At 30.0% G+C, this 16,406-nt stretch overlaps 2 protein-coding genes across 16 annotated transcripts in view; both read right to left on the reverse strand.

Moving 5' to 3' along the window:
* LOC105559064 (titin-like) overlaps nt 1-9,663 on the reverse strand; it is a 33,413-nt gene extending 23,750 nt beyond the window's left edge. For 5 of the 6 annotated variants that reach the window (XM_012007090.1, XM_012007092.1, XM_012007091.1 and 2 more), the window contains exons 1-10: nt 9,421-9,663; nt 8,991-9,185; nt 5,515-5,697; nt 2,742-3,227; nt 1,945-2,400; nt 1,520-1,678; nt 1,185-1,370; nt 863-1,036; nt 474-683; nt 172-357 (exon numbers count right to left, since the gene is read on the reverse strand). In XM_012007090.1, coding sequence (XP_011862480.1) covers nt 172-357; nt 474-683; nt 863-1,036; nt 1,185-1,370; nt 1,520-1,678; nt 1,945-2,400; nt 2,742-3,181 — 1,811 coding nt within the window. In that variant the 5' untranslated portion in view covers nt 3,182-3,227; nt 5,515-5,697; nt 8,991-9,185; nt 9,421-9,663. The remainder of the gene's footprint in view (nt 1-171; nt 358-473; nt 684-862; nt 1,037-1,184; nt 1,371-1,519; nt 1,679-1,944; nt 2,401-2,741; nt 3,228-5,514; nt 5,698-8,990; nt 9,186-9,420) is intronic. The other variant, XM_012007088.1, reaches the window with a different exon arrangement.
* Nucleotides 9,664-10,200: 537 nt separating this feature from the next.
* LOC105559065 lies at nt 10,201-15,716 on the reverse strand. 10 transcript variants are annotated; one of them, XM_012007098.1, is made up of 9 exons: nt 15,328-15,716; nt 15,073-15,192; nt 12,968-13,048; nt 12,427-12,617; nt 11,714-12,195; nt 11,273-11,407; nt 10,969-11,118; nt 10,645-10,833; nt 10,201-10,495 (listed from the first exon to the last, which is right to left on the reverse strand). In XM_012007098.1, exons 4-9 carry the CDS (start codon nt 12,439-12,441, stop codon nt 10,294-10,296), a joined length of 1,173 nt encoding a protein of 390 aa, XP_011862488.1. In that variant the 5' UTR covers nt 12,442-12,617; nt 12,968-13,048; nt 15,073-15,192; nt 15,328-15,716; the 3' UTR covers nt 10,201-10,293. The 10 variants fall into 10 exon arrangements, with proteins under 10 accessions (XP_011862488.1, XP_011862485.1, XP_011862486.1 ...); XM_012007095.1 differs by having other exon boundaries at nt 15,073-15,232; XM_012007096.1 differs by having other exon boundaries at nt 15,278-15,716.
* Nucleotides 15,717-16,406: the final 690 nt, after the last annotated feature.

The raw sequence follows: 16,406 nt of genomic DNA on the forward strand, positions 1-16,406 counted from the left end.
GAGAGAGAGAGAGAGAGAGAGAGAGAGGAGAGGAGAAAGAAAGAAAGACAAAGGAAATGTAAGAGCGAGAGTCCTTCTGTATTCCTTAAAAAGGCACAATGAAGACTTGACTCTATATTCATTTCGTATACTCATCAATATTTTAAATGTTATGTGTGTGTGTGTGCTTACCGACAAATTTTTATGTGATTCCGTAAATTGCCTGATGTGTTTTGAGCAGTCCAGTTCATTCCCAATGTTCGTTTACATTGTTTGCAAGTTGCTTTGTCTCCAACAATATCAAACTTATCCCATATTTGTGATCTTTTTCGTAAATTTCTCAACTCATCTTTACTTAGGTCTTCAAGAATTAAATTGCTTATAAAAGAATAAATGCAATACAATGTAAAATTAGTTATTTTTTTTATAATAATGGCATATTTCCATTACACATATAATCACTTTTTCCTTGAACATTATTTTATTATACTTACCGACAATAACGTAAATGATGGTGTAATCTTGATGATTTACTATCACCTTTGTGATTTACTATCACCTTGTGATTTGGTCCACTTTCCTTTGATTTACCAGGTGTTAGTTTCAGTTGTTTTTTACATTGCTTGCATATCGCCACGTCGCCATTTACATCAAACTTGTCCCATACGGCTGATCTTCTTGGTAATTTATTCACCTTATCTTTCCTTAAAAGATCAAAATTTAAATGGTTATTATTTAAATGAAAAAGTACATGCAATAAAATGTAAAATTAGTTATTTTATTGTAATAACTGCATACATCCATATTCACCCTTTCTTTAAATATTATTTATTTTATATTCAGGAATAGTTTAAGTGCTATTTACATATATACATATACTTACCGACAAACAGGTAAGTGACCATGTAATTTTAGTTTTCGATTATTGGGCTGCAATTTAATTTTTTTGTCACATTGTTTACATATAGCACAGTCTCCTTCATCATGGAACTTTTCCCATATTTTTGATCCTTTTCGAAACCTCAATAACTTAATTGGGGCATTAAGATTTAAGTAGCTTATGAAAGAATAAATGGATTAAAATATATAATTAATTATTTGTTTACAATAATTGTTACATATTGTTATTTTTTTCTTGAATATTATTATATTATATTTATTTTATACCTGTCAATATGTTAAATGTTTTTATAATGCATACATACGGACAAAGACGTGAGTGTTTGATTAAAGTTGATGTGGGAGTTGCACCCTTTATCGATATTAATTTGTTACATCCTCTGCACGCTGCTTTCTCGTTGGGTTGGACTACGTTGTACTTTTCCCATATTTTTGATTTCCTTCGCGTCTCCTTTAACTGATCTTTGTCCACAGAATCATCTTTAAAGGAGCTAATAAAGAAATGAACACAATAAAACATAAAATTAATTATTTTCTGCGATAACTTTATTTTATCATTACATATTTACACTTTCCATAGATATTATTTCATGACGTTTATTTTGCACTTATGAATATTCCAAATGTTTCTCGTACTTACCGACAATAACGTAATAAGTGTCGATTTAATTTCAGTATGGAATATTTACTATCTATTGACAATGTTTTACTACACAGTTTGCACATAGCCTTATCCCCCTCTTCAATTACATTGAATCTGCTCCATATGAATTCACTTAGATGTTCAAGATTTAAACGGCTTATGAAAAAATTAACGAGATGTAAAATTAGTAATATTTTTACAATAATTGCATGCTTTACTATAACTGTTATGTATTCACTCTTTTCTTCAATATTATTACATTGTATTTAGTTTATATTCATCAATATTTTTAATGTTTTCTGAGATGTACACATACTGACAATAAAGTAAGTGCTTCTTTAAATTTGATATAAAATTAATATCCTAATTATATTTATTTTGTACTCATTAATATTTTAATTGTTTCTCGTATGTGTACTTACCCACAATAAAATAAATGTTTGTATAAACTTGTTGGTGCTTCATACGATGATACTTTAAATACTTCTTTACATAGTTTGCAAGTAGCCTTGTCGCCGCCATTTTCCTCATATTTGTCCCATATCTGTTTTTTCTTCTTCAATTTACATTTGTTCAAGTGAAAAATTTTTAAATGAGTTATTAAAATATGCACGCCAGAAGTTAGATTAGTTTCTCTCTTACAATGATTGCATGTTGCCATTAAACATGTTATTTTATAATTTTGCACTATATTGTCACGTTCTGGATGTTCGTCTAATTCTGTTATTTCGTGTTCATCGTATAAGTGAAATTTTAAGACCTCCAGTCTATCGTGATTAGAAAAGTTTTCTTTGCAACGATTGCACTTTATTGCACCAGAATTTTCTTTCGTGTAATGTTTCCACATCCATTCTTCAATTTCCGTCATTTTAGATGGTCTATATTAAAAAGTGTAAGAAAAGTAAATACAAATCGAAAATTTGTACTTTGCTTTCTCGTAGTCTAAGCAAGTTATGTTTTCAATTGTGGCTTGCTCATAAAGAAAGCTCGTGAGTTAAATAATTAAAATATCAAACTCACAAACTTCCTCTATTAGGGAAACAAAATTGAAATAATAACTTGTTCCAATGATAAAGAAGCAATGTACAAATTTTCCATTTTTCACAATAACTTTGTGTTGTTATTATAACAAATTCACAGTTCATTTCAATTATTATTTCATCATTATACTTACATATTTTACACCTATCGATATTTTGTTTCTCATATGTGTACTTACCGACAATAATGCAAGTGACTGATTAAACTTGATGTCGGTTCCTCTGTATTTATTGTTATTGTTTCCCCACATTGTTTGCACATTGCTTTGTTGCCCCTTTCATCAAAATTGTTCCATATGTGTGATCTTTTCTTCTTTAACTCATCCGAGTGCACAATTTTTAAATGCATTATTAAATTATGCACGCCATTAACTGCGAGATTACTGTTTCTCTTACAATGGTTGCATTTCGCCATTAGATATGTTATTGTATAATTTTGCACTATGATGTCACGTTCTGGATGTTCGTCTAATTCTGTTATCTCGTGCTCATCATATAAGTGAAATTTCAAGATTTCCAGTCTATCGTGATTAGAAAAACTTTCTTCACAACGATTACACTTTATTTCGCCAGGAGTTTCTTTTGTATAATGTTTCGACATCCATTCTTCAATTTCCATTTTAGATGTTTTATATTTAGTGTTTGATACTAAACGTGATACCTTGCTGAAATTATTAGAAAAAAAAATTTGCGAAGTTAGACATAGAATGTCGAAAAAAGAGATATGATTCCTCGTCGAAGTATAGGATAAATCGGGAAAAGATGCCCCCGTTAAGACATGTTGTGACAATATGAATCAAATAATGGTCACAACTGCTTCGTAATTTTTTGCAAAAGAACACTTGAGCTTTCACAGTGCTGAAAGTAGCCTGTGAAAATTCCATCCCATTCCCTCCAGCCATCCATAGTGAAAATAGTCATTTGTTCCAAGAAGTGCATGTTCAAGAAGTATGCAGGTTTAAAGTTGAAATGTATCGCGCGTATTGTTGTCTTTTTCCCGCGTGTGTGATGGGCGGTTTCAAGCTGTGCTAACGATGTAGTAGTAATAATGACTTTTGTGAGGTGGTTTAATAAGATTACAAAGCAGCGTCGTGGAAAAGCATCAATAAATTCGATTTAATTTAACGCAACTTTTTTAAAAATAAATCAAAATTGGATTATTTCTGTATGATTAACTATACTTCATGATGACTTTGCAATACAGAACTAGAAATCTCGGAAATGACGGTAGCTGCTTGTGTAGCCAAATCCAATTGCACAGGTGAAATATAAAAATGACATCGTGACAACGTCATCACTTTAGAAATTAATTATCTTAACATAATTTCAGTATTATTCATATATCCTCGTGATCTTATGTTGTACTTCGATATTAAACACAATGGAGAAGAAGAAAAAGAAGAATTAATGTTTTTGTTTTAAATATACATTCATCAAAGATTATAGCATTCACAATACATAAAAAAATTAAGTCTTGTGTAAACTTACAAAGATTATACCTCGGTATACATGTACAAAAAGTAATCCGTCACGCTAATGCTATTGCTCCTTGAGTAGCATCTTACACCAATGATAGAAGAGTGCTGACCAATTGCTGAAGACTACGAGGGTGGTTATTAAATAACGAGATTGGAGCCTCTAGCTATACACCGTTGCATACAAATTTTCCATTATTAGAAACAGTACTACAGGTCATCATGTATCAATCCCTTCAGCACCACCGCCATTTTTCTCCATTGCTTCGTCCACAGTCTAAAAGTTAAGTAGTATTTATTTATTACCTTAAGGTAATAAAGATCTGATCAACAATGAGAGAACGAGTGAAGAAGAAGAGGCCTAAGTTGTGGAACAACAACAGGTAGATTCTCTATCACGAGATAATGTTTCAGTTCACAATGCTTTATTCGTAAGCAGTTTCTGGCTGATAAGAGAATCTCATTGCTGGACCACCTTGCTCGCCGGATTTAGTTGCTGACCGTGTGACTTTCACCTATTTTCTACAGTAAAGTCCGCATTGAAGGGAACCCATTTTCAAACGTGGACGAGATAAAGGAGAAAACGGCGGCGATGCTGAAGGGATTGACACATGATGACTTGCAGCACTGTTTCAAATAATGAAAACTTCGTACACAACGACGTGTAGAGAAAAGCGGAGTAAGTTAAACGAGATGAACAATTAAGTTGTAAGATTATAATATACATATATCATAGGCCACATTTTTACTCGTAGTCACATGAACTTTGGCGCCTCTCTCTCCTAGAGGCTATCTACAAAACTGTTCTAAAGTGATCTTAAATATAACAATGGACTATAAAGATCAATGGAAAACTGAAGAGTACATAAATATACGAAAATTACGTTATAAGAAGGTTTAAAAAATTAAAATCATTACTGTTACTAAAAAAATATAACTAGATTACCATAACATGTTACAAAAACAAAACAAAATGTAACGCCGTTACCAGTTTGTTATCCAAAAACGTAACTGTAACAGTAAGGGCGTTACTTCCCAACCAATAGAAAAAAAATGCTACCTCTAACTCTTCATACACAGATTTCATAGAAAAGAATGGCTATTCGAATCATAAGACAGTCATTTTATGCATGCATTTCATATATAGTTTCAAAATAAGTTAAATAAATCCACTTTCAATGACAAAAACTTGTAAAAGATTTTAACAAACAAGAGTACAATATTATACGAAGTCTATTCATAATTTGATTTGTGAGTAGATCCAAGATTTTTAAAATTTAACATTATAAACCTGAAAAGGCTTGCTCGTGTCACTCGATGCGTTAACAGTTTAACGTTAAACTTAAAAACTAAAACGCTTTGTCAACTATTAGATAATAATTTAAACAAAGTGGCATCATCAACTGGCATCTTTTACTTCGACTTATCCTAATGAAAATTTAAATCAGGTAATAATTAATGTAGGCTTAGAAATTACCGAATTATTTTTCTGTGAATAAAGAACGACGATCGTAAATTTCTTCAGCACGAAAAAGTAAAAGTCAGAGCACCACGAAAGTCTTATCAAGTAATTAATTCATTTCTGTGACTCGTTGAGCAGATTAATTGAATGTTTGTGCGTTAATGGTCGTTCACTTTCTGCATGAATATGTGATGAATTCTGAAATAACGAAAAACAAAAGGATGAAATACAATACAAACCCTCGGGATTCCTTTCGGGCTTGCACGGGAAGGCTTAAAACTTAATTCTGCCGATTTCGATGACACTACTACGATGATACTATTTTACGACACTGTTGAGATACACACACAATCAATTCCTACAATGATACATGCTTTAATGTAAATGCATAGAAATCCACGTGTACATATTCATTCCTATACTATGCATATAAATCTACATACATACATGTACAAACACATTCTACACTTAACTACATATATATGCAAGAACACATATATTTACACTTGTGTATACGCAAGTATGCAAATATATGCAAATATATATGCATTTGTGCATTCGTGTGAAAATATAAAAATATTAAAGTAAACGAGTTAATGGTTTACATAAGATATTTTATAATTTACGCCGGCATAATGTAATATAAAATATATTAAAAAGTATTATTTTTAAATAGATTATTGTACTTTTTAACTGATCTCAATGTGTCATTATTTGGACATAGTACAGCGATATAAACGCTTTGTTTTTCCTGAAAGAAAAAATTATTTCTTATTCTTTTGCATAATATGGATACAAGTTGTCATAGTTTTACTCATTCTGTTTAGTATTTTAAAATCTACATACAGTATCCAAAAATATTAAAACTATAAATCGCAAATATTAGAATTTAAATGCCACTAGCCAGAGAGAGAAAGAAAGAATGAGTATGTGTAAATTTATGTAAGTGTACACGTGTTTATAATATAACATGATGTAGCATAATCATGCTCTTGGTTTAGAAAATGCTATTCTGTATGTACCAAAAATAGAATAGCTATGACCTCATGTAGCTGACAACAATGGTGACGATGTTTTTTACTTAAGAATTTATACATTAATGTTGAATTAGAATTTTATGTCGTGATATCTCAGTTTGTAGAGTATGAAAGAAAAAAACTGAAAGATTTTTTATTATATAATTTAAACTCCAGTTATTGATTTAGACTAATAAGAATGTAATCTCTTCAGCCGTTTAAAATATAAAAATGTGATATTTGTTTATAAAAAGGGCTAACAGGACCGTTTCAAAAGCTTGTGCTCGAATGCAGAGTCCCGCCGTTGTCCCTTTCTACTGATCACATTTATACTGGTAAGTCCCAGATAATCAACATCAACTTTCATTAAATCTTAATGAATCCTATCAACTTAACCCAATGCGACTCAATCAAAACCAGTTCAAATTGACGTCACTTTTATATATACAATATATATATATATGTAATTATTGATAATTGATCAAAATCGAGCATTAACTTACATTAACAATTGACAGAAACGTTTCTCAAATATTAAATAAAGTGTGCAGAACTTTTTAATTGTTTTTTTTTGTATTTATTAAAGTAGACAGAACGTTAACACAACAGTTAATATAACACAGTGTTCATACAACAGTTTAGAACAGTTATAAAATCTCAATACTTTCATAAACATTGCACAGATTGAACTAAAATAACTGACATAAATCTTTATTTTGTATTAAACGTGCTTTTATTCAGCAAATTGTTTGATAAGCTTCGTTGCTTCCAATTTGCTCGCCATATCGTGTTTGAGTGAAACTGTTACTAGATTCGTTAACATTTCTTCAGACATAGTTAAACGCAATAAATCATTTCTTATCGATTTAAGTTTGAAAACCATTTTTCTTTTTCAGTCACCGTAGCATTGCACTTGAATTCATATCGAGAGTCAATATTCCTTGCGAGAGTCGGTCATGCAAATTTGAGATCTTTTTAATTTTGATTATTTTTGTTCGATAAAAATTTTGTCCATTTTTTTCTATTTTGGTTGTACAATAATTTTTAAAGATACGTGAACAGTCACATGCACTGCACCCGTTGCACCACGGTTTGGAACGACTCTGATGCTTAGCATAAATACAACCGTGGCCTCAGATAGAACATAAAACTGACATGGCTAAAAAATAGTTTTGAAAAAGATCACAATAATCGCATTTATTTCTTTGGCAACGTTTCGCTGACTTCTTTTTAATATTGACTTAATATACAAGGAGAAAAGACTTCTTTTTTTATATCATATTGACTTTAATATACAAAGAGAAGAATATTATACAAATTGAATAGTGATATCACAAATCTTGCATCACAAATTATAAAATTGGACAAAATATAGCTATTTAAAGTTAATACCGCAAAGTAAACGTCTTAACATCGTAAGAAACGAAATACGAGTATTATAAAGTAATATAAATATATCCTCTTTAAGAATTACAAAGTAAGTCGAATATAATTAAAAAACAACTTTTTCTTCAAACATTATTGTAAATATAAAGCTTGACAAAAGTCTACAATATGTCTCCAACTGAATCAAACAGTACAAATTATAAAAGAATATATTTTTAAAAAGTTTCTTCTGATAAAAAAACATATTACGAAGTGAGACAAAAGTAAGAAAAAGTAACAAAACATCTTGTAAAACAAAATGTATATATATGTACATATGTATACATATGTACATACAATATACAAAATAACATCAGTAAATGACAGCACAATTGGTAGCATCCATTTACTTGATGCTATATATTATATTAATATAATAAGAAAGGAAAAGATAGAAGCATAATATCATATCAATATAAAGATAAACAAATCCTCTACTCTCTTCTATCTAGGATGCAAACAATTAAAAAAACTGGCATAACAGAAAGCAAAACTTTTAAATCTTCAAATTCAATAAAAAGTTTTCAGAGGAGAAATCCTGCAGAGAGATAATTATGATGAAATACGACATCTAAATTAAGTAAAATAAAGCATCTTAAGTGAATCAGATCCCAATTAGAGTCACTAAAATTTTCGATATCTTTACTTCCAGAAATTCTTGTCATATTATATGTTACTGCTTTATACACTCGCAGACGGAACAGTTAAAATACTTCATGCTTCTTGAGTTTAGCAAGCAATATCAAAATCGAGAGAAAGGAACAAAGTGTTTTATTTTGAAACGTTCCAAAGTGTATCAAATACCCAGCAAACATAAAAGTAACAGTTACATAACTGTAAGTTAAAATTTCCTACTCAACAATATAACTGTTATATAACACGTGTGTTATGTAACAGTTATATTGTTGAGTAGGAAATTTTAACTTACAGTTATGTAACTGTTACTTTGTGTTTGCTGGGTAGGTAGTGTCTTGTTCTGTCTGCAATTGTGTAAGTATTTAATGCAAATAAAACGTAAAAAAATCGAACTGAACGTAATGAAAAATATACCTAATTAATCAGTTATCTCTCTTTAATTTACAGTTCCTAAAATTAGGATGTGATCCACTTTCGATACTTCATTTTACAATTACTAGTTCTGAAGAATTTGCGTGACTAAATTTTCCGCTGATTACTTGAGTGGAACCAACACATTATCTTCTTTGTCTGTCAAATTGTTATCAGGGAATGCCTTTAGAACAGCACCTGCATACAAAATAGATGTATTACTCATTCAAAAATAGCCAGAAAGTATCAACTATAACAGTTACGTAATATCAATATTTTTAATTCCCACTCAATAATACAAATGTGATATAAAAATGTTGTACAAAACAGTTACGTTGTTGAGTAGAAAATTATATTTATGTTATAATATTAATATAACTGTTATTGTTCACTGAGTAAAAAATATTGTTTGTAAAACTAAATTTAAACTTACAAATGATTTCTTCATGAAATGTCGTATTTTCGAACTTGAGCCTCACAAACGGAACCTTTCATAACCTTACAAATAGAATGATATACCTGAGGTCTGGAGTTGTATAATGGACGGGGACGGGGATTACAAATATACAGCAATCACAGAAAACGATCCCAGCGGACTCTATTGGATATACGTGGAATTCGTATATAAAATTTCAAAAATCAATAGCATCCTGGTGACAATTTTTCTTAGAATTTTTATGTAAATTTTATAATTTTTTAATAACTTAAAATTTTATTAGAAAATATTTCAGGATTATTTATACAAATTGGTAAACGTTTTAGAAGTGGGCCGAGATATTTATAACTTTTCTAGAATTTTTATTAATTTGTTATTTGTAAGATAAAAATAAAAATAACATTTAAAAACAAAATTTAAATCTAATAGGAAAAGGATTAAGAAATATATTGATCAATCGCACACTTTATTTTATTTAGTACTGCAAAATTTTTGCACACTATTAAAGTGCGTATAAAAATGACGGTCCACTTTATATAAAAAATAACTGACAATATACATATATCGTGTGGTTACGTAAATTTGCTGTTTGATTGTTATCATTTATTAACATTCTGTTTTTATATTGTTTGTATATTGCACTATTTCTCTTGTCATCAAACTTTTTCCATATTTGTGATATTCTTCGCATTTTCCTCAACTCATCTTTACTTCAGTGATTAAGATTTAAGTGGTATATAAAAGAATAAATGCAATAAAATGTAAAATTTGTTATTTTTTTGCAATAACTGTATATTTCCATTATATTATCTCATTCTTTCTTTAAATATTATTTCATTACATTTATTTTAAACCCATTAGTATTTCAAATTATTCATTTATGTCATTATGACAAAAAAAACGCAAATGATTTTGTAACCTTGATATTCGATTCTTAGGCGTTATTTTCATTGTTTTGTTACATTGTTTGCATGTCGCACTCCCTCCGTCGGTATCAAACTTATCCCATATTTCTGATCTGTGTTGTTCCTTGTTCAATTGAACTTTCCTTAGGTGATCGAGATTTAAGTCGCTTATGAAAGAATACATATGGTACAATAAAATGTAAAATTAGTTATTTTTCACAATATTTGCATATTTTCACTCTTTTCTTAAATATTATCTTATTATATTTATTTTATACCCACCAATATTTCAAATCTTATTTGTTTGTGTACTCACCGATATACACACGAATCATACAAGTGTTCGCGTAGATTTGATGTTGAGTAATTAAAATTTATTTTTATTGTTCTTTTACATTGTTTGCATGTCGCCTTGTCGTCCTTTACATCGAACTCGTCCCATACCTCTGATGTTCTTTGAGACTTTTTCCGCTCAATTTCACTTTGGGAACCGTGATTTAATGGCCTTATGACAGAATAAATGCAATAAAATGTAAATTTTTATATCACATATTTTCATTATTACACTCTCCTTAAACATTATTTTATTATGTTTATTTTATACTTATTAACATTTCAAGTGTTATTCGTATACACTTACCGACAGTAACGCAAGTGTTGGTGTAAATTTACTGTCCGATTATTAGAATTGATTTTTATTGTTTTTCCACATTGTTTGCATGTTCCATGGTCTCCATTGTCTTCGTATTTTTCCCATATTTGTGATGGTCTTGGCAGTTTCTTCTCATTACTTAGGTAATCAAAATTTAAGTGGTTTATGAAAAAGAATAAATGCAATAACATTAATTATTTTTATATATAATAACTGCATATTTCAACAATATATATTCATTTCATTTATCACTCATCAATATTTCGAACGTTTCTCTTCTATGTGTACTTACCGACAATAAAATAAGTGTTGCTTTAATTTTACTCTAGGACATTTACTATTTATTGATATTATTTTTTCACATACTTTGCATATTGCCTTGTTCTCCTTTACATCGAACTTGTCCAATACTGATACTTTTTGCTTCCTATTTTTTAAATTATATTTATTTAAGCAATATTTTTTAAGTGACATATATAATAAAATTGACATGTTAAGATATAATGAATTGTTTTTTTTAGAAATAGCTGTATATTGCTATTATACAGGGTGTATCAGAGCGACCGTATCAAGCGTTTGTTTCGGCTCAAATGCGTAGTTTTACAAAGAAATACCTGATGTGGTTCGTCTAATACATCTGTATATTCCCACTTTTTTAGATATTATTTTACTTCGTAATTGTACCCATTTTACACCCATCAATCTCTTAAAAGTTTCTCATATGTATACTTACCGACAATACAGTAAGTGATGACGATTTAAACGTGTTATTGGATTCCTTTTATTTTTTATTTTTAACGTTTTCTTACATTGTTTGCATATCACTTTGTCGTCATTTTCATCAAACTTGTCCCATATAAATGATCTTTTTTTCTTCTTTAATTTATCCAAGTGAATAATTTTTAAATGCATTATTAAATTATGCACGCCATTAATTGCTAAATTACTTTCTCTCTTACAATGGTTGCACGTTGCCGTTAGACATGTTATTTTATAGTTTTGCTGTATTTTGTCACGTTCTGGATGTTCGTCTAATTCTGTTATTTCATGTTCATCGTATAAGTGATACTTTAAGATTTGCAGTCTAGCGTGATTAGAGAAAATTTCTTCACAACGATTACACTTTACTGTGTCAGGATTTTCTTTTGTGTAATGTTTCCACATCCATTCTTCAACTTCCGTCATTTTAGATGTTCTATTACACAGTGTTTGACACTGAAAGTGATAACTTGCTGCAATTATTTAAAAAAATGCATTTGCGAAATTAAACATAGATTGACGAAGAAAGAGATATGGTTGGTTGCTGAAATACAAGATAGGTCGGGACAAGGTGCCCCAGTTAAAAAATACTGTGCAAATTATATAAACTATGGTTACAACGCCTCGTATTTTTTTATAAAATAATATTTAAGCTTTCAAACACTTAGTAGTGCTGAAGATCCCCACCTTTGAAAGTTCCATTCCATTCTATTCTATTCTAGCCCATTTCATCCATTACATCCACTCTATTCCATCCCTTATAGTAATATAAGCGAAATAATTACTAGAAAATTACTGTACATCAGTAATTTCTAATAATTCAATTACTGAACTCTAGTAATTGTTCAGAGCTTTTTTCGTTCCTAGTTGTTACATTTCTGTAAGGGATCCATCCATTCATAATGAAAAAAATTATTTGTTCCAAGAAGTACACGTTTTAAAGTTAAAATATATCGCGCACATTGTCATCTTGTTTCCACGTATGTGATTGGTCGTTTCGAGTTTCTCTGACGGTATATTGCCAGATGACGAAATAACGGATTGCATGAGTTTTCGATGAAAATACAAGACAGTATCACGGAAAAGCGACAACAATAATTAATTTACGACCGATTTCATTTACGACTTTTTTCAGAGTAGATAAAAATTGGAATACTTTTGCATAATCAGTAGGCTTTCATAATCACTTTGTAATGCAAAAAAGAAATCACAGAAATGACTTTAATACCTTATTGTATAACTGCACCCGATCGCCCAGGTAAAATTCTTAATAACATCGCGACGATGTGATCATGACCCTACATTACACCTGGATAGTAAACACAGTGATAAGAAAAGGAAAAATTAATATTTTTGTTTTAAATATATATTCATCAAATATTATATAATAGCATTCATATAATATTATATAATTACATTAAAAAATTATAAATATATAATATGAAATTATAAATATATAATATAAGAGTACAAAAACTGTCAGTATTCGTGTAAATAAACTAATAAATTGGCACTAATGGTCAAGGATGTGGTACGTTACGCCAATGACGAGAAAACATTGCCACCTCCAACTTTTTACATACTGGCATAGAGAGAAACTGGCTACTCGAGTCATAGAGTCGTGATTTCACATATGTATTTCACATTTCTCAAAATATGTTAAATAAATCCACTTTCGATGAAATGAAACAGTAAAAGATCTTAGCAAACAAGGATACAATATTATACTACTTATCACTTGATTTGAGTAGACTTAGCTAGACTTTTCAAACTTAACATCATAAACTTAGAGAAGCTTACACGCGTCACTCAATGTATTAACAGTCTAACTGGTCTAACATTAACAATTAAAACACATTGCCATTAATCAGATAGTAAACAAAATATTAACAAAGTGGCATTGACGGTCGACTGCATCTTACCTCGGGACGATTTCACAACACTGTGATAATAAAGTATTTTCTTCTTAAGTCCTTTATGAAATTATTTTCCGAGTTATGAGGCTTGAAAGTTACAGTGCCAACGAACATTTTACGTAATAATAAAATATCCTTAATAAATACATTATTATAATATTTTGAAAACATCTCGAGACGAAAACTACAACTTTTATCTTAAGGAAACATCAAGTGCCTTTTAAAAAATTCGCCTTTGAAATTTCTTGAACACGACGACATCTACAACGTAAATCACATCGGAATATAATATCACACATCGGAATATAATGTGTTCTCCTTCAAACCAAACAACTTTTGTCTGAAGCAGTTTCTTCTAAAACCACAAATAAAAAAGTGTTTGGGGGTGGTCAATTAAAATGATATATCCTGTATATACAGCGCGATGCATTAATTCGGTTCGGGTCGTATCATCAAAAAGCATGCTATGTTTAAATAATCAAGTAAGTTTTGTCCATCCTTAATTATTACTCGAACTGGATTAATGCACAGTACTGTACGGTAATGGTCGGAAAGATTGTCCGACGTTTTACAATAAGTTTTCGGAATATTCGTATGTATCATTACATAGACATTCGTACATATAATTCTTTTGCTCTAATAATGCGTCACTGCACATATACGTGAGCAAAAGCTATAATATCTCGCATGATAAACTGCATTTCCGTTTATCATAAAACGTCGAACAACCTTTCTGACCACGACTGTACAAAGTAACGTCACAAACAAGAAACATCAATAAATGCTAGCGCAAACGATACCATCTATTTATCTAATGCTATACATTAGTATAATAAAATTAGTATAATGAGAAAGGAACAATGGAAGCATAATATCATATTAATATCCTCTACTATTTTCCATCTAGAATGCAAAAAAAAATTGAAAAACTAGCATAACGAAAAGCAAAACTTTTAAATCTCTAAATTGAACAAAAAGTTTGCAAAGTAGAAATTCTGATGCAGAAAGACAATCATTATCGTCAAATACGACCTAAAATACGTCTAAGTTAAATCAGATAAAGCATCTCGAATGTATCAGATCCCAATTATAGGGTCATCATGGAGTTACTTCTTATACTCGCAAACAAAACAGTTGAAATCTTCGTGCTTCTTGAGTTTATCAAGCAATATCAAAATCGAAAGGGGAGACAATAGAATATTTCATTTTAAAATGTTCTAAAATTCATCGAATAGTGTTTTCGTTGTTCTGTACGCAATTGTGTAGGTGTATTAATAAAAATGAAAATTCCTACAAAAAACGAACTAAATATAGTCAAATATACATATGTACCTTAATCAGTTATCTCTCTTATAATTTACATTTTCTAAAATTAAGATATGATCCACTTTCGATACTTTATTCACACGATACTTACATACAATTACTAGGGTTCTAAAACAACTTTGAGTGGCTAGATTTCCCGTTGATTACTTGTGTGGAACATTTTCTCCTCCGCCTGTCAAATTGCCGTCAGGGAAGGCTTCTAAAACAGCACCTATATATATAAAACGGAGATCAATCAGTGTGTTGTCCATCTGAAAATAAAAAAATGTTCTTTGTGGAGCTAAATTTAAATTTACAACGGATTGCTCCATAAAATTTCCTATTTTCCGATTTGAGCTTTACTAACGCGTCATAACCTCGCACGGACAAACCGAATGAAACGTCTGAGGTTTGGACTTTGGAGTTGTATAATAGAGGAGGGTTACAAACGTGCAGGGTTCCAAAAAACGATCCCAACGAACTCTGTTGGACGTACATAGACTTCATATATGAAGTTTCCAGAATCAATTGTAACGAAATTATCTCTTTTATATACAACAGTTATTTGTTCATTCTCTTGTTTGCATGCACTTTAACAATGTTTAAAAGGCATAACTTTTTTAAAAATAAATGCGAATATTTTAATGTATGTTTGAAATGTATAATTTATGAACTGCCATCTCACTTTTGTATCATTTTTTAGAGATAACTTTTAGGTGATAAAGTCATTACGTTCTTTATATTCTGATAAAAAATAATCTCATAGTTTCTCAAAAATTTTTAACAATTTTAAATAATTTAAATTCAAGATAAAATTTTCAGAAAATTTATCAGATTAATTCAAATTTCGTGATATGTTTACCGAAAAATATATATAATAAATCTCAAAATGTTTTAGATTTATAAATATGAGAAATTCTTATAATGTTGTGACATAAAGAAATTCTTTGTAATGTTGTATTTGTAACAGTGTCTTTCATATTCTTTTTTAATTCATTTTGTTCACTGGCGATGGTTTAGATACTCCAGATACAGACCAAAACTTTTGTCTTGTATTTTAATACCATGATGGTGCAATATTATTGGAATAATCTGTATGGATTCTGAGGCTCACGAAGTCCGATTCATCTTTCAGAAAATTTACAAATTATTGTTTATCGTTATAATTGTCGTTTGGTAATTTATAAGCGTAAAATGTAGTCGTTTGCTATGCATATTCTTTTTTAATTCACTTTGTTCACTGGATATGGTCTAGAATTCTAGATACTCCAGATACAGACGAAAACATTTGTCTTTTATTTTAATACAATATTTTCAGAATACTTTGTCACGACTCTGCGCCCCTTTCCTTCGTCTGATTCGTTACTTGTTAGTACATACTGGGCCTAATGCCCATTCTACACCTAGGGATGATCCTACTTGTGGCTCATCCGATACTCGCTTCTA

This window comes from Vollenhovia emeryi, unplaced genomic scaffold (assembly GCF_000949405.1).
Source record: "Vollenhovia emeryi isolate VEMERY1.0 unplaced genomic scaffold, V.emery_V1.0 DF939292.1, whole genome shotgun sequence".
NCBI lineage: Eukaryota > Metazoa > Arthropoda > Insecta > Hymenoptera > Formicidae > Vollenhovia > Vollenhovia emeryi.